Here is a 20,753-nt window from a genome sequence, read left to right on the forward strand (position 1 = left end):
GCCGGCACACGATCCTCCTCTCTCTCCGCGTTTTCCGGACACCGAGCTGCGATGTGACCAATCTTGTCGCACCGGAAACACCGGATTTCGCGGGGGCCAGTGCGGGCCGAACATTCACGGGCGAGATGCCCCAGGCGGCCGCACGTAAAGCAAGGTCCGCGCTCTCTCCTGCCGCTACTAACGGTTCGGCCGCGATCCCGACCGCCTGGTGACTCTTTGACCAGCGCGGCTGCCACCTCCGATGCGCCGTTCTCCTCTCGCAAGATGGCGCGGGCCCTGTCCACCACCTCCGAGAGCTTTAACGACTCCATGCGCGCTCCGGCTCGCAGTATCTGCCTGGTAGAGTCCGGCAGACCTGCCACAAAGGCACACCCCAGGCCCTCGTCCGACATTCCTCCGAACAGCGTCGCAAGCTGCTGCAGCTCCGCCAAGAAAACATCAACTGTTTCCCCGGGGCGGAGACGGCGGGTGCTGAACTGCTCATACGCAGCATATTTATCCACCGCAAACGCACGCTTCAGCGCATCCTTGAGCTTCACCACGTCCTTCCTGTCAGCCTCCACCAGCTGCCGATACACAGCAGATGCTCCTCCTGTCAGCCGCAGCGGTATCACCAGTGTCTGCCTCACTGGCGGCTCCTGCAGCCCGCACACTAGCTCGACCTTCTCCAGCCAGTCGAGCACGTCACCGGAGCCGTCGAATTCCGGAATTAATTTGACATCAAAACTGGCCATGATATTAGGTGCCGAAATAGCTTGTAAGAGTTGTCTCTGATCACCACAGTTCGTCCACACGGCAAATTCAAAGGTCTCAGAAAAAAGTGAGTATTCCAAGCTTACAAAGTCAGACAAAGCACGGTCTTCTGCACCATCTCGGCCACACCACAGCACGCTCAACAACACCTTCCAGTCTCAGCCCTGACTCCCGACTGACTCAGCCTCTTAATCCCGAACAATGGCCGGGCGTGCCCTCCGCCCCCTCCCCTGCGGCGTCAGTTCACCGACCCCATTCCCCTGCGGTGTCAGGTTCACCGTCGGCGGGCGCGTGACGGCCGCCCGTACCCAGGGCAGCGGCCAGCGGCCAGGTCCGGCCAGCCAGCGCCCGCTCCGCTGCGCCACTACATTTCACTACATATTCTCGCCACTCGCCATGCATCAAACATGAGCCGTGAGGCCGGTCGGCGCTGGCGTGGTGTCTGTGAGCGGCCGCCTATCGGGCGTCGTGTGTCAACACAGGTCCGACCGGAGTTACCGGTGGATTGGCGCTGTTTGTACTAGTGTTTGTCCTGAAGACCGACCGCGTTCCTGGTACTGGCCGGCTCCAAATACGCCGCGCTGGACTGGTTATTTAATCTTGCTCCATTATGTGGGCGCATTTTTAGCGTGTCGGAAACTACAACTGGCTCGACGAGTCGCTGGACCGGCGACTTGAGCTGGGCGCCGGCTGTCGCGAGGGCAGGTCGAGCCGCCACCTCCCCTGACGGGGTCTGAGGGGACGCCACCGGCCGGGCGGCGGGCTGACGAGGTACCGGCCTGTGCTTTCCGTTCGCTTGTGCCGTCCCATTAAACATTCATCAGCCGGCAGCGTAATTTTGCGCTCTGATAACGAGGGAACGAATCAAAACAAGGGACGAGAGAGGTGTGGTGTGATTTATGGTTGTAAATTCACGCCTCGTATTGAGGAGAATGTGGTGGCACGATTGGAAAGAGGAGATACGATATGCTAATGAGACTCCGGGAGCATAGGGGTGTTGAATGGCCCCAGCGGACTTAAAAAGCCTTTTGAAATGATTGAAGGAATCGCACCGAAATATCGGCGAATACCTACCTCCGATGTGTGCGTGTCATCGATGGTCGCGAAAAGGAATATTCTCGAAGATGATTTTTATTGATTCGGCTGGATATCGATCGCATTTCGTCTTAATTTCAGTTCGGTCAAACAGTCTTAGTTGCCGAATGCCTGAGTGGAGTCCTAAAGTCGTGATATTTGTATTTAGCCATGCACTTTGTTATACTTCTCATAAAAGCTTTCCGTCTTTTTCAAGGCAACACCGGGCATCTCCTCCCGTTCCTGTGCCGTTTGTCACCGTTCCGTGAGCGCCGGGGTCCATGGTCACCAGTGCCACCCGGTTGTAGCGTGCTGCGGCAGCCGTTCGATCCGCGGCCCGGTCTGACGCCTCTGACCTGTATATGTTGAGTTGTGTTGGTGCGCGCTGGGAGCCGGACCGGACTGTTTATTCAGCCCGCTCGCCGGTGACCCCTGGGGCGCTCCTGGCTGCCGTCCGTCCGCACGGCGGCGCACAGCCCCCGCCGGGAGCGCCCTGGAGGCACGCCAGCCCAACAAAGATGCCCCGTGCGCCAGGGTCACCTCGGCCGCGCTGAGCTGGCAGGAAGCAGCTCCCGACACTGCGCCTGTCCTTGGACTGCGAACTGTGCGCCGATCATCGGTCAGCGGCAAAAATAGCGCACATCATTCGTGACTGATTGTTGATGCTGATCCCCCGGCCGTGCCGCTTCTGTTGCTACTTGTTCAGGACACGTTCGATTAAACGTTATTTATGATGCCGTTAATCCCTACTACATGGTCCTATTGAAACGTGCATGGTCAATACTTTTTAGCCTCGGCTTACATCCACGTTGACGGCCAGGCGCCCCGTCGACAGGGGCGCTGTCGTCACGTGCCAGTGGCGTTTATTGCAGTCTGCACTCGCAATGAGCGGCGCTGATGGACCTCCAAGGCCTGTCGGGTGACGGCGCGGAAGCGGCGGGGCACAGCCAGCCGGTTATAACTGGGGCTGTCGGCGACATGACACTCGGCGAGACTCCGCTGTCGGTGCACCTGTCGGCGACAGTGCCGCGCTGGGTGATGGCGCCGACGCGACGGTAGCGGTGCTGCGCGTGGTGTGACGGTGAGGTAGCGAGACTGCCCGTCAATTGTGGCGGACTCGGTAGTGGCCACCCCAGAGACCGGAGGAGCGTCCGTTACTCGTCACGGAATAGGACGGCGTTTGATGCCCTCTGCAGTGGACGGAAGACGACCGCTGTGGACATGGCCACGCCCAGCTACCGTTGCAGCTTTATGGTGCTCGGCGCTGCCGTCTTCCCCTCCCCACCTTGAGTTCTGCTGCTTGATACACTGTGGCCGTCGGTTAGAAACCCTACCGTCTGCGACTCCCTGGAGTGCGACATGGCTTCTCTGCCCAAGACATATGATAGCGCTCCATGCGCCTCAGGGGGCAAGGCAGAGCGGATAGATCGCATGGCGACACCATAGAGCGGCTGCGCGGGACACGGCATAGGCCGCGCCGCCGCGCTCGGGGCAGGGGCGCGGTGCCGGCAGCCCGTGTGGGGTCCTGTCCTCACGGGTCGCCCGGCGGCCTCGGCGGCTGTCGGCCGTCATACCAGCGTGTCGCCCGCCACTGTCCACTGCAGGCACGCGATGCGGCGCCCCTGTGATCGCTGTGTTCGTGCCGCCCCGCCGGCCGGCCGGCTAGGTGGTCTGTCGGCAGCGCCGGCGATACGCAATGCGCTGTATATACGGACGCTGCAGGCCCGCTAACAGCCTTCCTTAGAGTTTGCAGTGCGCGTCGGCGTCATAAAGAGAGCCATTTGTTGCTGAGCGGTACGCAGCTGGTCTGGGATGAGCTGAGTGAGATGTCCTCTGACCTCACCCCGCCCCCGGCCCCGCTGATGCGGCCTGTGCTGAGACAGCCGGTAGCGGTGGGAGGGGCGGCGGAGGCCATTCTCCCGGTGACGGGCCGTCCCCCTGTGTCAGCGAACCGGTCATTCAGCCGACCGCCAGCCCGGAAACGCTGTCTGGCCCAACTTAGCCCGCGCCGCGCTGAACGTCGGTTTCGGGAATTCAGCTACATGATACTGCAGCGGTCCAGACAGAGACGTTGGTCGATGGAGTTGGGAGAGGGAGAGGGGAGGGACTGTAGACCTTGGGATGATAAGAAGCCAGCTGAAGTGACTTGACAAGTTGAAGTTTCAAAGTGGTGCTGCGCCCGTGAGTCGGGTATGAAGAATGTGCTGCGAGTCCGTAATTCAGTCTAGAGTTTTCCTTTACACCAGTCAGCTACAATTCTTTCAAATAAATCAAGCTAGACCTGCAATTTTTTAACATTTTTTTCTGGTGTCGTTAAAAGCAGCTCGCTTTCACATTACACCATCACCTTTTATGATTCGTGCTGGCCCGGATAATTACGGTCGCCGGGTTCATCATTTCAGGCTCACCCGTGTCGCTGACCCTGCGAGCGCCGGCGTCAAATAACCCCGGTAAAATGACCGCGGCGCGGTGACACTCGCGCCGCACCGTAGCTCTGTCCCAGCGGACCGGTCCGTTTTACGATCGGTCGTCCGATTCCCACCGTCCGACCATGGGAGGTGCCGGGGGCTGTGTCATTTGACACCAACTAGCCTAGAGGTGGCCTGCTAGGCATTTCTGGGCATTTCACCGCTCGTCATGTCTTTTTGGTGTCGCGCTCCGTCGTCACTCTTCATTTATGCTTACCCCAGATCTGTCGTGTCGTGGCTCTTGTCGCATGTTTTATCGGTAGGGTCTGTCGTCGGGTCGGAGTCGCATGACCGCTGACGGCGCCGCTCCGCAGCCGAGCTGGTAATTCGATTTATCTGCAGCCGGCAGCCGGGCCTAACCCATCCTCCAGCGGCCGGGCTGGGCCGCCATGGTCTCGTTACGTGCAGTGACGCGGCGCAGCCCGGGCTGGGCTGGGCTGTGCCAGCGGCGGACGGACACTCGACTGACAGTGCAGTGTGGAGACGGAGGCGGTAAGGCTGGCCACACGGACGCTGCTGGCAGTGCCGTGTGAAGTGTGAGGTGTGCTGGAGAGCTTCAGTGTCGGTCACACAGAGATTCCCTGTGGAGTTTGTTGTCGTTGCGACGGCTGTGGCAGTACGGCCCCGCGGCACCAGGTCAGTTCGCCAGTGCCCTGTGATGGATGGCAGCTCCCACGTTTGCTCGTCGTTTGGCAGCCCCGCTGACTGATCCGTCTCTGTCGAGCCCATCTCTTGCGTAGCTGGCATCGACACCAACCTCACTCACAGTGGCTGCTTTAGATCACTCTGAACGCGGCGCTGTGTGCCTTCGTCGCTGTGGCAGCCGCCTTGTCGGTCTTCTCATCTTCCCGTGTCCCTGACCCCGGGAGGGCTGGCGTGTCACCGCACCGTCACTGCGCCGAGCTAATCCCGGGTCAGATGACTGGTGCTCCGTCACTGTGCGGCTATCCCGAGACGTCTCTGTGCGTTATCCAGGGAACGTCACGAGGCTCGGTCAGGTCTTTATCTGGCGTTTGTGTGCGTGCGCGCGCACGGCAGGTTTTGCTAACTGCTGAGCTTCACCAATGCTGTCATCCCTTCCGTTGGCAGGGTGGCACGGGGCTGTGGCTCGCGGCTGCGGCATCACGCCTCGTGCCGGGACACGGGCCAAGATCCGGTGTAGTAGCAGCGGTCAGCGAACCCGCCACGTGCGATCGCCGGTCAGCCGAGCCGTGAGGTCGTGCGTCACTCGTGTCACGGCGGGAAAACTGAGCCGTGATCGTGATCGCCAGCGTGCCGGGGAGGTGTCGTGACGGAGCCTCTATGACGTGACGGGGCCGCCATGTCGTGCCGGAATCTCCGTGACGTGCCGGTCACGCGCTGGGAATGACGTCAGGTGGAGCGTGGCGGTGTCCATAGCGTCACCTCGCCGTCCGGCCTGTCGGGCCGCTCGGCGGTCCGACGGGTATCGTGTGCCGCCGCGGCGTTATCTGATGGCCGGAGCGTACCGCCGCGCCGCACGGAGGTCGCGCTCGTGGATCTGGGGCTGGTGGTCGTTAGTTCGAGGATGTCCCCAGTCTCCTTGACCCGAGGAGCGTCTCCGTAAATTGACCTCCAGAACAATAGGCCGTAAGCCGGCGCGGATGGCGTTTTAACGGCGTCACAACGTACGCCGGCACTGGCCACATGCCGACTTCGTCACGGGGCGTGGCTGTCACCCTTTCTCACGGCATTGTCCGCGGCGGCCCGCCCCTGGCAGCGGCAGCGGCCACCAAGGCCGCCGGTCCGGCCTGTGGACTGGGGAGAGGGAGGGGTGGTGGTCTGTGACTCGGCTTCCCTCCGCCTCTGTGGTGTCCCGGCGGCGGCGGTATGCCCTCACCCTCCCCTGTGGGGATGGTGCAGCCGGCGGTGACACGCGTCCCGACTCCGGTGTCACCCCGGCCGTGACCGTGGAGCGGGCCACCCGACACCGAGCGGAAGCGGGTCAGCTGGCCGCGAGTCCCCTGCCGTGTCCCCGCCCGTATGGCGGCCCCTCACTCTAGTCTATCCCGTGTGTGGTGGGGAGATGAGGGGTGGCACGGGATGATGGCATGTGTCCGCTGTCCTGTCCGTCACCCTGACCCCTGCCATCACCGGGGCGGTAGCACTGTTACAGGGCTGGGAGAGAGCGCTCCGCAGTCCGGTCGGGGCGTGATGTAACACCGTCCAGTCGTCGCTCGGGCCACGAGCCGGCCGTGCCACCGGCGGATGCCGTCAATTGACCGGGCCGTTTTTTGCCGCTCATGTTTTATGCATTCCCGTGAGCTGGCCGGCGGTGGACGGCGGCACCGCGCCGAGCTGACTCTCCGTGTCCTCTGCGCTGACCCATTGTCCCCAGCGCACCGGTCTGATGGAACGGTCAGCCGGCTGGCACGCTTTGATGTCGCCGGGGCGCGCGACGTATGAATATCGAACAGCGGCGGCGGGGATGATGGTAGCGGCCGAACGGTGTTCCTGGCGGCTGCACAGGGACTCCACCTGTCAGAACACGGTAAAAGTGCCGTTTGTCTGATTTCGTGTGAAGCGAGACAGAAGCGGCGTTCCGTTGCTCAGTGCGGTGCCATCGAAGACTCGCTGTATCTCTCCATCACCCACTGACAGACATTGTTGTCTGAGTGAAAGGCAACGAAATAGTGGCTGCACGGCGCCGGGCCTCGGGAGGTGTTGCTTTTTCGTCCGTCCCCCGAGCACCTTTTTACGAGAGCTGCATGAAGTGCCGGTCGGCCGCATGTGACCTGGTTCCCACAGCTGCGCCAGGGGCCGCGCCACTGTGGACACCTGTCTCAGATAAACCGGTGTGCGGCTGACCGCGGTGGCCCGCCGCGCCGTCCGCTGAGGCCATCGGATACCGGATCGGTGCCGGCCGGCCGCCGCCCGGTCTAATTGGGCGGCCCGCCACGACCGCCGTTCCGCCCTGGCCATGAACGCTGTGAAGGAGATTGCTGTTGCACGCTCCTGGTTTCTCCATCACCAGCGAGGCTGGCGCCGGCGCCCGAGTCGGAGCCGTTTTACTCTGCGCCGCTCAGCTGTGCGCGGCAGGGACCCAGTCCCGTTGGTCGCCCCCCGTCACAGAGAGCACGCCGTACATCGAGAACGGCGTCGTTCGCAAACCTCTGACTCATGCGATCTAGGTGGGGCTGTATGTATGCTACAGGACGTGCTTGCTCAAATAAATATCTCCGCTCAACATAAGCATACGAACATCCGTCTTTATCTGAATGTGTAGCGTCTTGTTTTAACCCTATTAGTGGCAGGGGGGGGGTTGTTTTTATCCACCCCTCAGGTTTTTCGGGAATATCTCCGAAACCGCTGAAGCTACGATGCTGAAATTTTCTGACTTTTCCTAAAACTAAATTGGGCACATTCCCTGAAAATTTCAAGTTCATAACTTTACCAGGGGCGGCTCCAGAGCACTGGGAATTGGGGGGTCCTATTCGTGAAGCGAGTCATTTGGGCGAAGATCACGATGCTGCACCAGTTTTACGAACAGTGAATAAAAGGTATCATGTGATAACATATACAGTTATTGTGCATCCTCTTTTGACACGTTTTTGCTATAATAGGCGGATCCAGGCGTCAAAAAGGGGGGTTATGTTTTACCTCCCAACATAGGTGCCCTGACACCGCCTATGCATTACCAATACAATTTTAGTCGTTCTCTCATAAGAAAATTATAACATAACAAGACCATTACCACCCTTTTTAGAAACAGTACCAACAAAAACCTTATTTACTATACTTTTTGTGTACCCCCAATCTCAATGATCTGTATCCGCCTATGATTTTTGAAAATGCATATTTTTAGAATCCATGTGAATTCCTGGTTCATTTTCTATCGATCGGCAAAAGTTGCGTTAAGATTGGTTCAGAAACCTGGCCGTGATAAACAGTCTAAAATGTATCTGCAATTTGCCCGTTTTTACCCCCCTCTACCCCCCCTATTGACATTTTTTAATTTTTATTTTTTAGAAATGTAGATCACGTTGAGCGAAATCGAATGCCGTTTGAATTTTGAAAATCGGCCCGTTAGATCTCGAGATATCAAGGGGGGGTCGTAAACAGCCCCCCCTGCCACTAATAGGGGGTAGCCAGGAGCCTGCCACTAATAGGGTTAATATTGATTCAGCCGTGGTACAGAGCTTTGCATGCCATGCGAAACGTTGCAAAACTCGTGTCTGCATCGTCCCTCTGGTGCTTCCTACATGTCAACCAACTTCCGTCTCCCGGCTACTCTCGTCCGTGTAACGAACCGTGCATTCGCCGTCAGCGATGTACATAATGTCGTGGGACGGTAACTCGGGCTCCCCCGCAGTGTCTGTCGTCGCGCGTAGGACGCACCGCGGCAGGGGGCGGAGGGCGGGTGTGTCTGCCGCCCATTCCGACAGACGGAGGACAGCTGTCCCGCCGGCCGCTCCCCACTGTGCGGCTGCTCGGAGCGGAGGGTAACGAGGGGTGGTCGTGGCTGGCGCTGCACGGCCGGTCCTGATTCGAGGGGCGGCCACCACTTGCCGTCACTCCCATCACTCCCTCGTTAACTCTCAGTATCCCAGCCGGCTGCACTCTGCCCCGGCCGGTCCGTCGACATGACACGGCTCGGCACGCGCGTCACCTTTGACCGCGCTCCGTGAAAGTGGCGCTGCGCCGTCGGCCCGGTGCCAACTGATGGACGCACCACGCCGCCCCGGCTGGCGTGCCGCGGGGCCGTTCTCCGGTGGCTGCTCGTAGTCAGAGTGACCGTGGCGCGGCGGCGGACCGTCAGTGTCGTTATCACCACGCCTGCAGATAGTCTGTCGGCGAGCGGGACAGACGGGCAGACGGACGGTCGTTTGAGTCGGACCACTGGGCGGCGGCAGACGGTGACAGCAGCGGCGGCGGCGGCGGTGCTGGTGGTCGTGAGGAGGGTCGTTGAGTCGCCATCTAGCCGTCTGCAGTGCAGCACACTGCCCAAATGATGTCAGCGTCGTTCAGGAGTTGTAGAGCAGCTGGCGGTCTTGTGCCATGTCGTGTTATGCCTCGCAATGGCATGGCCCGCAATGTCCGCTGTGACGCTAGCAGACTGGTAATGTCAGGCGATGAATAGGTGCTGGATGTTCTGTAAGCCCGTAAACACATGGGAATTGATTCATGTCGCCACTTGTATAGCGTAAGTTGCGCCAGCTCACGACTGCAGCAGCTGTTCGGGGCCGGCCTCACACCACGACCTGTGACCTCCGCCCTGACCTGTGCCCTCTGCTCGTACTCCGCTCTCTACTCTCTCCCTGCCCCTCTCCCCCGCTCTGCCGACGCACGTCGCTCCGTGCCGGCGACGTTACGCCTCTGTTTGCTCCGGACCGCACCATCCTCCTCTGTTTGTCGCTCGTAACGCCGCTCCTAACGTCCCTCCGCCATCGGACTAATGTGTCGCCCGCCGTCCGCCGTCCGTCCGCCCCCGGCACTAACCGTGCTCCTCTGTTTGTTTCAGGATGGAGTGGGTGGAGATCATCGAACCGCGCACGCGGGAGCACATGTACGCCAACCTGATCACGGGCGAGTGCCTGTGGGAGCCTCCTGACGGCGTGCCAGTGTGAGTACGCTGATGGGCGCGGTTTGTCGTGGCTGGGTGGGAGGGGCAGTCTAGTGAGACGGTACTGTGAGTACGCTGCCGGGATGAGGTTTGGCGTGGGTGGGGTGGGATAGGCAGTCGAGTGAGACGGTACTGGAAGTACGCTTATGGGCGCGGTTTGGTGCGGGCGGGGTGGGTGGAGCAGTCTAGTGAGACGGTACTGGGAGTAGTGACAAGTCTGGTGTGACCTGGTCCCAGTGTGAGTGCGCACGGTGGGGGTTACTCAACTGTGCCTCGGGTCCGGTCAGGCATAGCTTGCCACATAGTTATCACGAACATGTGTGCACTCCGCGGCGCGTGAAGACTGCATTGCGGTGTGCGGACTGAATGTGAATGAGGAGTGCAGGCGGGATAGAATGGCCGGTTTGTGGAATCATGGGGCAAGGTCACTGTTTTAATCAGTTATGATTTGAAGAGTAGGGAGATGAGTTGAAGCTGCCAGACATACTGAGGCTGAGCCGTGAGTGTACGATGAAATGACTGGCACAGCAACAGCACTCACTTCAGAATAACCAATTTCGGACATTGGGGCTATACGCTGGTATCCTGGGATCCACTGTCCTTGTTGCGTCCACTGCTACGGGTCGTCCGCCGCCCCTCTCCATCAGCGAAAGTATCAGCTCGTCCGGCCATCGGTCCTCGCTCGCTGCCGCGCTGTGCGACCGCAGTGAAATGGCAGCCAGCAGGTGTCGATTGGCTGGGCGGCAGCGAAAGGTGGCCGGTCGTTCGCACACGCCTCGCGCTCAGTGGTGGGTGGGAACGGCCGGCGCCGCTGCACGGTCGCCGGTCGAACTGGCCCTCGGACTTTCTCCGCGCTCGGCCGGCCGGGGTGTGGGTCGGTGCCGAGCAGCTGTCACTCAATGCTAACCAGCGCGGCGGGCGGCGGCACGGCGCGGCGGTCAGCGCAGGCCAATGCCTCGGCATGTTCAGTGGACCGGAGACCGGCACACGGCACAGAACTGGGTTAGGCAGTGGGCGAGCTGGCGGACCAGCTGCTGCGGCTGTCAGATGCCGCTCCGTCCAAACCTTCTCTCCGACAGGGCCCGGTCGGAGACGGGAGGATGATGGAATTGGCTCTCGCCTCTCAATGCGCCTCACGTCCGTGGGCGCGCCGTGCGAATGGGCGACGGACGGACGGGGCGCCGGCGGCTATTTCGGGATGAGTCGCAGGTCCGCGCGGCGGCTGGGTCTGAATGCCGGTGGAACCCGCCTGCCTGGGGTGCGGCCGGATAAAGCCGTTGACGCACCTCGGTTTGAGTCTGTGGACTGGTGACAGCGCGCCGGGTCGACGCGATGACGCTGTGCAACCGCGCCTCCCTGACCGCACCGTGTCATGGCCGGGGATCGGTAACTCGGTGATGTGATTGGTGGCTACTGCGACGTCACGGTCGAGTCACGGTGCTCGCCGCGGCGTCACGACGTGCTGCCGTTCGTGACTGGCCGCCGCAGTCTCCCCTCGCCCGCGCCCCTCGACCGCTGAGAGTGGGGGCGGCTCGCCATACCCAACTGGTTCAAGGCTGGCGGCGACTCGGCGATGGAGTGCCGCCACCCTTCTCAGGGGCGGTCCGCGATCTGGAGCGAGCGCTGATGGTTTCCGCTGGGCGTCGATGATGAGTTACGGGGCGTGCCGGGTCCCTGTCGCGGCCACCGCCGCCGCCTGGCCTGGGGCCATCTCTAACAGATACGACGGGGTGTTCACTGTGTGACCGTGCTGCCCGAACTGGGCGCCGCCACACCTCACGCTCCACACTTTGTGTCGCATAAGCTACGCCTCGCTAAATGCGCCCCACCAACTGAGTCTCACGAACTGCGCCCCACGAACTATGCCCCACTAACAACGTTTCACGCGAGGCACCCCATACGGTCCCTGAGGACGCATTTCACCCTGTTCGTGCCCTGCGCTCCCTATTGCCACCCACACGTCATGTCGAGCGACGCGGTCGTTGACACTATCGGCCGGACCCGCCGGCGAAACGTACTATCGGGGGGACTGGAGTGATATTAGAGGACATGGGAAAGATAGGGGGTGGCTAAAGTGGGTCAGGTGAGCCCCAGGTTTATTCAGGATTAGTTGCGTTAATGTTGAGAAGATAGGTGATCGACGTGTCATATGATGTCATGTTATTTATGTTATATGAATTGGTATGATTCATGCCCATGGGCATGGAAGCTAGCTGATTTGATATTGGCTGGCCCTGGCCTTAGTCACGTTCGGTGACAGATACGATCATCAATGATCACTCAGCTGCAGTTGATAGTATTCGAGCATTCATTAGCTAGGGCGTCTGGCTCGGCAAATTTTAGCATAGAGCTCGAACAATCGCACTGAGCACCACTTAATTAGATCATTGGCTCCACAGAACGTATCCTTTGTCGGGCTCAGAACTCTGGACTAAACCGGATGATGAATTATTCCGGGCTGAACCGTCAGCTTCCGATAATCGATTGATTGTGCCGTCTCGCGCCGTGCCGTCCCATGCTGAAGCTCATATTGTGCTGTGCCGTGTGGCTGTCTCGCTGTGACCGCCCCGAGCCCCGGCAGACGGGCTGGCGCGGTTCGACCGGGGCGACGCGATGATATCATGGTCCCGCATGTGTGTATATGTGTTGTGTCAATGGCGGCCGGTTCGGCGAAGGGTACGATCCGGCCCCCGTCCGCCCACGCTGCCTGAGTACGTCATCGGGTTCCGCTGGTCTGGGCAGGAGATCCTGCGGAGATGTGACGCAGAGAGGCCTCTGGTCCCACGGAGGCTCACGTGGGACGGGTGAAAGAAACTGCAGCTGACCCGGACACGGGGACCGAAAGGAGGCATTTGGAGACCAATAGCCTGCCTGAGCTCATGCTTGTTTTATCATTTCGTGTGTTTGGTATAAGCGGGGTTGAGCAAAAGGGATATGACGTTTGCGGGATGCCTTTCTGGCTCCACTTCTGTGCTTCATATGTGTGAGCTGAAGTGGCTGTGATGGACTTGTGCTTGTGATGGACTTGTGACTTATCACAATTTTATTATCTTTGAAAATTTGACAGCCGATCACATCACTCACATGTGCCTTTTTCTGCTGAGTCGGCGCATATACTCTCTTCTCGACCAGTCCCAGTTCTCGCCTCGTCCGCAGTGCGGCCCGACCGTCTGATCCGAGAACAGATAGCTCGGCGGCTCGTCTTCCCGGGTCCGTGGGAACGGGTCCTTTCACGCTGCAGGTGGTACGAACAGCAGCGGCCCGGGACACCGGCCGGGTCCCCTGGCCAGCGGGTGTCGCCGTGTCCGCGATCCCGGGACTGGGAATGACCCGCTGTGCTGTTTACTTTTCACTCGTCCATTGTCCTCTGTCCACGTCGTGTTGTGCTTGAAAATCGGAGTTTGCGAGCAGCTCTCATTTGAAGTATCTATTTCCGATTTGTTGAGAGATACTGAGTATATCCCTTGAGTGCTGTTTGAGGTGTAAGTTGCAAGCTCAGCTGACCTAGGAAAGCTGTCGTACGGGACCGGCGTGATGGAAAGATAAATTTCGATTGCCACACTTTGGGCTGTAGCTGCTGTGAAAATATTCTCGAAGTTGATCTACTGCGTGTGTATTACAGTGCAATGCCAGTCCGCCACTGCATGGTCCACTGTTAGTCCATATACGGTTCACTGGGGTCTACTGCTGGTCCACTGGTCCACTGTAAGTCCATATACGGTTCGCTGGGGTCTACGCTGGTCCACTGGTCCACTGCCGGCTCGCTGACGTATGCTAGTTGCCGGTTCGCTGCCGTTCTCTCTTGTCTTCCGGTTCCGGTTGGCTGACGTCGGCGCAGCGGAGCTTACAGTGCCTGTCGTGTCTGTCGGTCCGATCTGGCAGTCGCTCGTCACCGGTCAAATCCACGGCAGGCATCGCTTTGTCATCGCTTTCGCCGGAATTCTCATCGTCTAATGCAATCCGTGCCGGGCTGTGATCGAGGCCAATTTTAGCAGAGCTGTCGGTGAAGTTTTCGAGTGGCGTGATAAAGCCATATGGCGGTCCGATGGATACTGAGAGCTCCTTGGTCTGAACCGTGCTCTGAGCCTCGAATGAACCATGCTCTCGGCGGTGTTCTGTCGTGCTCTGAACCGTGTTCTGTCGTGGCCGGCTGGCGTGACGCCCCGCCGTATTCGGATGTCGTGCCGCGGCGCCGTCTCGTGAAGTTCGTACTACGACTGCGACCCGACGGTGACCCGGCAGCCACATTTCACGGGCGCTGTCACCCACAACTCAGCGGCACACCCAGCGCGCGCGTCGCCGCGACCCGGGCCGCGGCACGAGTCGACCCACTCGGCTGATTACGCTCGACCTGGCCCGCCCCCCGCGTCTGCCGTCGACCGATTCAGGAGGCCGGGTCACGCCAGGCCAGGCTGACCTTCACAGAGTGTGGGGCGACTTCTGACCCCCAGCGAGCGCCGGTACCGGTGCAGAGTTTCTGCTGTTATGCGGCTCTGCCGAAGATTTCCAGGGCAGTTGCGTCTTGCCAAGCCACGTAGATGATGATGATAATGATGATGTGGGGTAATGGGAGACATCTGTGGGTGATAAATGTCGTCTTGGCCGCGGGCGCGAGCCTTATCACTGGGTCAGCGTCGCTCCAGAGGATGGTCCAGAGCAGCTCCGACTACGTTTGAGCGCTATCCGAGGCGCGATATCGCCGAGATGTGTCGGCACAAAACTGACATCAGCGTTTTATGCGACACCCGGCCCGCGCTGCCCGAGGTATCGAGCTCGGTTATTACCCTGGCCATCTACCCCGGTCATCGGTCTGACCAGACGGGCGCAGCTGCGTCGTGGACGACGGAAGCGCCGCCGTCGGCGGGGCTGTGGCCGATCGCCCCCGATGGCGGCCGGTTAACGAGGCATCGGCACGCCCATCAGTCATCGACCGGGCGATGGCAGCGGGCCGATATGTGGCCGGTCCCTCTCCCCACGCGCCCCGCCCGGCCACGCACAGGGCGGGGCTGTGCGTGGGAGGGGCGGCGAGCGAGGCGGTGGCGGTGGCAGCGGTGGGTCGAGCTGCGGCCCCACCGTGTCCGACAGCGCTGGCAGCGGTGGGTCGAGCTGCAGCCCCGACCGTGCCCGGTGACTAACGCCGCCGGCACCGACCTCGGCGGCGACAGCTCGTCATGATCGGCCGCCGCAGCTCCCAGCTCAGCTCACCGAACTCATACAGCTCAGCGGCCGCCCGTCGGATATTGACACCAGCTACGTGATACCGCACACCTGATACCGACCCGGCACACCGGCCTGTCGCCAGCGTGTCGTGTGGCGCCGCGCCGGCGTCCACCCAGCGGCTGTCTGACGCCGTCACGTCACGGTGTAACGTTCTGTGACGCGCCCTGACGCAAAGGTGACGCGGTGACGATTGAGCGTAGGCACGCCGGAAAGCGTAGGTGACGCCGCGATGTGCCAGAGATGAGATTCGCTGGCGTATTTTTGACACTTCGTTTGGCAGCTGGTGACACCGCTGCCTGCTACAGTGGAGGGCTGTCCTGTCACTCATGTGGCAACTGAATGAATGGATCCCACTGTTTTACTGTCTCAGCACTGGTACGACGTGTCTGTGTTATTTTGGGGATCGCACACCGAACTTAGCCAATGAGTTGCTCTCAGTTGCCATCTGGTAGTCGGACAATCACATCAAGTGCCCCTGTCCCTTGCGCGGGTCCCCCAGCCCTGCTGTCTAACCGCCGGTGGTCAGCGCGGCTATTGTCGCCGGCCCCACCGCGTCGGTCGTTTCGTCCCCGCGGCCGCCGGTCGTCTCTCTCTGCGGCCGTCCCCAGCGAGCCGTGTTTCATTGTTTCAGCCGGGCGGTGGTCGTGTTGGGTCTGGGGCGGGGCGGCGGCCGGCGGCTCACAGGCCTGATTCATAGTCGGCCCGCCACTCGGTATCTGGCGGAGAGGCAGCTCGACCGCCGCCGCTGAACGCCCGTATATCTCCGGGCGTCGTGTGCGCCCGCCGGCGGCCGGTGGCGTCTCTGGCGCACCCCCGCGTCGACTCTGACGCAGCGCTGCGTGTGTGACGCGGCTGGCGCGGCGCCCGACGTGTCGTCTGATTCATAATCGACGCTGCCGACGCGTCCGACGCGCGGCGGACGCACGCAGCGGCGGCGGCGGCGCCGTTTGTTTGTGAAGCGGCCGCGGACGTTGACCGGGATGGGTTGAGTGACGGTGTCGCCGCCCCCGGACCGGGTGGGCCCGCTGACAGACGGATAGACGGACAGACAGGAGGTCGGGCTGCGGTGATGGGTTGCTGCCACACCGGCGTCGCGCTCTGCCATCTGTCTCTGCTGACACGGTGTGAGGAGGAAGAACGGATGGGCGGGTTTGAGTACTGTTATCATAAGAGGAGCGGTTGGTTGTGGTCACTGACCACTGGCCAGTGATTGCCAATGGCTGATAGTGGTCGGCTACAGCCGTTAGTTGCGGTCAGCGATGAGTAAAACAGCGGTCGGCAGCGTTCCGCGGACTCTCACCCCGTGCCGACCGGCCGAGTCCTGACCGGCCGATCAGAGAGCGCCCCTGACACGGCGCTCCTATGTGTGCTCTGTTTACATTGAGCGGCCTCAGGGCGGCGGTGCTAACGGCGGGCTGACCTCGCCTGGTGGTGAGAGGTGCCACTCCAGCGCCGAGCCGAGTCGCGTGACCGGGGAACCGACCAGACCACACCGGCTGAGAGCACCATTGTGGCCGCCACTCAGCCGGGACGCCGCTGAATGCGACCGGACACGTAATGCCACCATTATTCCCCTGCCGCCGCCGCCGATGGGGGAGGGGATCGCTGGCGCCATTGGTAGCGACAGAGCGGCGCCGCCGGCGTAAACGTCGCGCCGTCGTTTGTTTGGCCGCGCGGCGCCGTGTGTGTGTGCGCGCCGGCTCCTGGGGCACGCGCCGCGCCGCGCACCAGTTCAGGTGCGACGCGACGTCCCGCGTGACCGGTCGCCTCTGCTGGCGCGCGCGACAGTCGCCTGACACCTCCATTGTGGGACGGCGCGCGGCGCTGATTGAGAGGCACCGTCGTGAGGAGGCGCCCGGCGCTCGATCAGACCGCATTGACGCCGCCCGGACGCGGGGCACGGTGCGACATGTGGTTCGCCACGCTAGGCCGTCGCAGGTGAGTGTCCCGTTACGTCTCTGCGAGGCAAGCAGCGCCGCTCGGCGTCAATCCGACAGTCATCCGGCCTCTGTTGTACCCGGCCGTCTGTTTCCGTGACGGCGCGGTCACAGCTGTCGGCTTCTGCGTCCGTGGCCCGTCTGTCTGTCCGTCTGTCGGTCTGTCCGTCCGTCCACCGTCTGCCGGAGAAATTGGCCGCGCCGCGCGGTCGGCTGTGACGGCGTGACGCGACTACGGCGTGGTGCCGACATGACGACCATAGGTGCCGAGTACCGACCGTGCCGCTCTGGCGTGATGACCGGCGCCGGCCGCTCCTCCATTGATCTCCCCCGTCCTCCGCCACCCTTCTGCCGCGCCCGCCCCGCCCCTCCCGCCCTCCTCCCCGGGCACGCAGCCGTCCCAGCCAGTATGGCCGCGCGCGGTATGCCATTATGGTGGTATTAGGGCGTCTGTATCCCCTCCCGCCTTTCTCTGCCTGTCAGTGGCGGCCCTCCCGCCTCCTTTCTTCGCCGTCGCCGCCCCCTTGTGCACTTCTCTTCCATCTACTGCCGTGTCTCCGTCCCTGTTTTCATGTTTTTGTCTCCTTTCAGCTCTTTTCCATCATTGCCACCCCCTCCCTCCTTCGTCTGCTCTCGCCCTCCCTCCCTCCCTTCCTCCCTCTCTTCTTCCTCTCTTTCTTTTCTCCAGCATATAATGTCCAGGTCGTCGAAGCTCCCAAAAACTAGAGAGAAACAACCAATTTCCTCTCTTCTAATTTTCACACTCATCTCTGTTTTCCATATCTTCTCTCTCTCTCTCTCTCTCTCTCTCTCTCTCTCTCTCTCTCTCTCTCTCTCTCTCTCTCTCTCTCTCTCTCTCTCTCTCTCTCTCTCTCTCTCTCTCTCTCTCTCCCTCTCTCTCTTCTCTCTCTCTTTCTTCCATTTCCTCACACCTCCCCTGTGCCTCTGACGGCTGCTGATCGTCGCCCACACACACCGCCGCCTCTATTTGTGTCCCCGGCCGCGCCGCAGAGGTCCTCTGTTTGTTCAGGTAAAACGCCCGGCCCGGGATGCCGCCGGCGCCGCGCCGCCTGTCGTCTCCGGACATTGTTCACCTGTCACACTCGTCGCCGACTCACGCCAAAGTTACACTCACTGAGGTGACTCACACGGCGTCACTGCCGGTCACCTTTGCGGTTAGTCGGCGTAAACCGGGTGTTATGTCACGAGCTGGTGATATCACGCTCGTCTTTTCCTGCTGACGGCGCTGATTGTGCCTCTTCCCGACTGGCTTTCTCTAATGCTCTCACTCTGCCGGCCCCATGCGGCTTGTGAGCTGCTAACAAGCTGTAAATCGGCTTTCGGCAGTCCAGTTTCAGTTGGCTGTGTTGTCGGTGAGGCTGTAGACTACTTTCCACCTTGTCCGACGACCCGTACTGCAGTCACGGCCCGGCGTGGCTCCTTTCCGAGCCGTCGAGTGGCTATCAAAGGCGGTCGGTTTTTATGACACCAGCTGAGCAGCTTGTCCTGGGGATCCGCTCTGAGCCGCGCCTCGGCGCCGCCGGAAGTCGGATGACCTCTGATGAGACTCTGATTGGCCGCTCCGTCGGCGTCGCTCCGGCTCGGTCGGCGGGTGATGATATATGGCGATACGGCCGGGCCGGGTCGGCTGTCGCCATCGGCCGACCGGTTCTGGTGTGCTAATCGGTCGACAAACGCTGTCCGTGAGTCGACAACCTCCTGATCATGTCCGATGGTGGGTCGGATGGCCGGCCGATCCGTGATATGTGCGATGGTATATCGCGAGCTCCGGTCCATCGGTGATAAGTCCGATGGAAACTCAGAGCGCCGTGCCGTGCTAGTTGGTGTACGCCCGGGTGCAGGGGTGGTGTGTGCCGGTGGCAACTGTAACTGAGCATGTTGCCCGATACGGGCCACCCGACTGACAGCCTCGACTGGTCTGCAGCAGTAATAACTGGATATGGGTTTGGAATGTGAGCATTGACGGTGGCTGTATTTACTAGTCGCTGGTCATGAGTTGGCAGAGCATTGGGTGTTTTTAAATGATAAACTTTTTTAAATTATAAAATGAATAATGAATAAAGCCTATCCATTGGTTAACTGATCGCTGATTTCTCTGACTGACATGTGCGATATTCTTTTTCAGGAAGCGGACCAGTGACAACCAGTGGTGGGAGCTGTTGGATCAGAACACATCACGCTTCTACTACTACAACGCTGCCAGCCAGAAGACGGTGTGGCACAAGCCGACCAACTGCGATATCATCCCGCTGGCCAAACTGCAGGTAGGTCTCCGCGTCTGGCGACCGGGGAGCGTGGGCGACCGCTGCTCGGCCCCCGCCTGCGGTCAGCGCCCAGGGAGTCGTCAGTGTCGGCCGGTAATGACCTCAGGATGAACTAATGCTGATTGGGAATCGGTCGCCGATGATGATAGTCTCGGGGTGGTGCCCTGACACATCTGGTAGCGGAGGAGCTGTGGTTAGTCGATGAGTCTCCTCCGGATCAGGTCACATTCGTCTTTGGGCCATAATGGGTACGCTCCCCAGCTTCGGAGAGTGCGGCAGGAAATCATTAGACCGGTTCGCCGCCTCCACGTGGATACCAATTAGAGTGCAGTCTCATGCCCGGCACTCGGCAGAGCTGCGGTGCTCAGTATTGCACGTCTCTGCCTATCCATCGTGCTATTCCAGGCACTGGGCGGGCGCGGCTTCAGTGTAGCCAGCATCAAACATTAGCCACGCTCACTGAACATAACCCGACATGACCAATTACGAAACCACCGGCCGTGGCACAGCCCAGTGGACATTTCCATACACATAGCCGCTGGGCCGTGACAGGCCTTGTAGATACAGCTGCGGTCGCACCAGCGGCCGTGAAGGTGCAGATAGTAGATTATCGATCCATGTGCTGGCGAGGTAACCTATTTTATGCAAGAAGACAGGAACAGATGGCGAATTTATCTTCTGTCCCTGAACTGGCTCTGGTTGCAACCGTGAAAGATCGTGAGGTTGTCTTGTATTGATACGATACAACCTCACCATTTGGTTACATACTCAAAGCCATTCAGACAGACGCCAAGCCGTGAACAAATGTGCAGTCGGCTGTCGAAACAGGCCGAAATCGAACACCTACAGTCTCTGTTTGTGTTACCTAGATAGCACACAAGTGCGCGGCACAAAACCACACAGATCCGCTATCAGCCGGCGCAGTCTCTCAGTCTGTCTGCGCTCCATGTGAGCGACTCTGAGCGGCTCCGTGGGCGGCAGCGGTGCCATCAGCAGCGGAAATGAGATGTCTTCATCACCGTCCCCAGTGCCACACCGGTGGGAAGGTCAGCGGCGCGACCCCACTCGTCAAGGCACTGCGACGCCGCGATGGAGTCGTTCATCGCCAACCCTCGCCATGGCACTTGACCCAGCGGCGCCAAGGCTGCGGCCATTGGAGCCGTGAAGAGCGGTGTCGACAATGAGCGAAATCGCCCAGTTAGCCCGAATGGCGGGATGGTTTGTGGAGAGGAGAGGAGAGACGAGCGGTCGGGAGAGCTGAGAGGAACTCGAGGCATGTGAGGAGCTTCGAGAAGTTGGTGAGGAGTAATTACACTTTTGTGATAGGAAATTAGGGATTGAGATTAGAAGCGCTTTCGGTCCCACCATCGCTTCGACAAGTCATTAAACTTTGTGGCAGACACCGGCTTCGTGTCACTATCTTGGCATTTAATTT

At 60.5% G+C, this 20,753-nt stretch overlaps 1 protein-coding gene across 2 annotated transcripts in view; it reads left to right on the forward strand.

Annotated features, from left to right (window-relative positions):
• Positions 1-20,753, forward strand: part of LOC122372788 (rho GTPase-activating protein 39-like) — a 68,982-nt gene that overhangs the window by 7,398 nt on the left and 40,831 nt on the right. For both annotated transcript variants that reach the window (XM_043350361.1, XM_043350360.1), the window contains exons 2-3: positions 9,775-9,876; positions 19,180-19,318. In XM_043350361.1, the coding sequence (XP_043206296.1) occupies positions 9,776-9,876; positions 19,180-19,318 (240 nt within the window). In that variant the 5' untranslated portion in view covers position 9,775. The remainder of the gene's footprint in view (positions 1-9,774; positions 9,877-19,179; positions 19,319-20,753) is intronic.

Source organism: Amphibalanus amphitrite, unplaced genomic scaffold (assembly GCF_019059575.1).
Source record: "Amphibalanus amphitrite isolate SeventyFive unplaced genomic scaffold, NRLGWU_Aamphi_draft 001400F_arrow, whole genome shotgun sequence".
In the NCBI taxonomy this organism is placed as follows: Eukaryota; Metazoa; Arthropoda; class Thecostraca; order Balanomorpha; family Balanidae; genus Amphibalanus; species Amphibalanus amphitrite.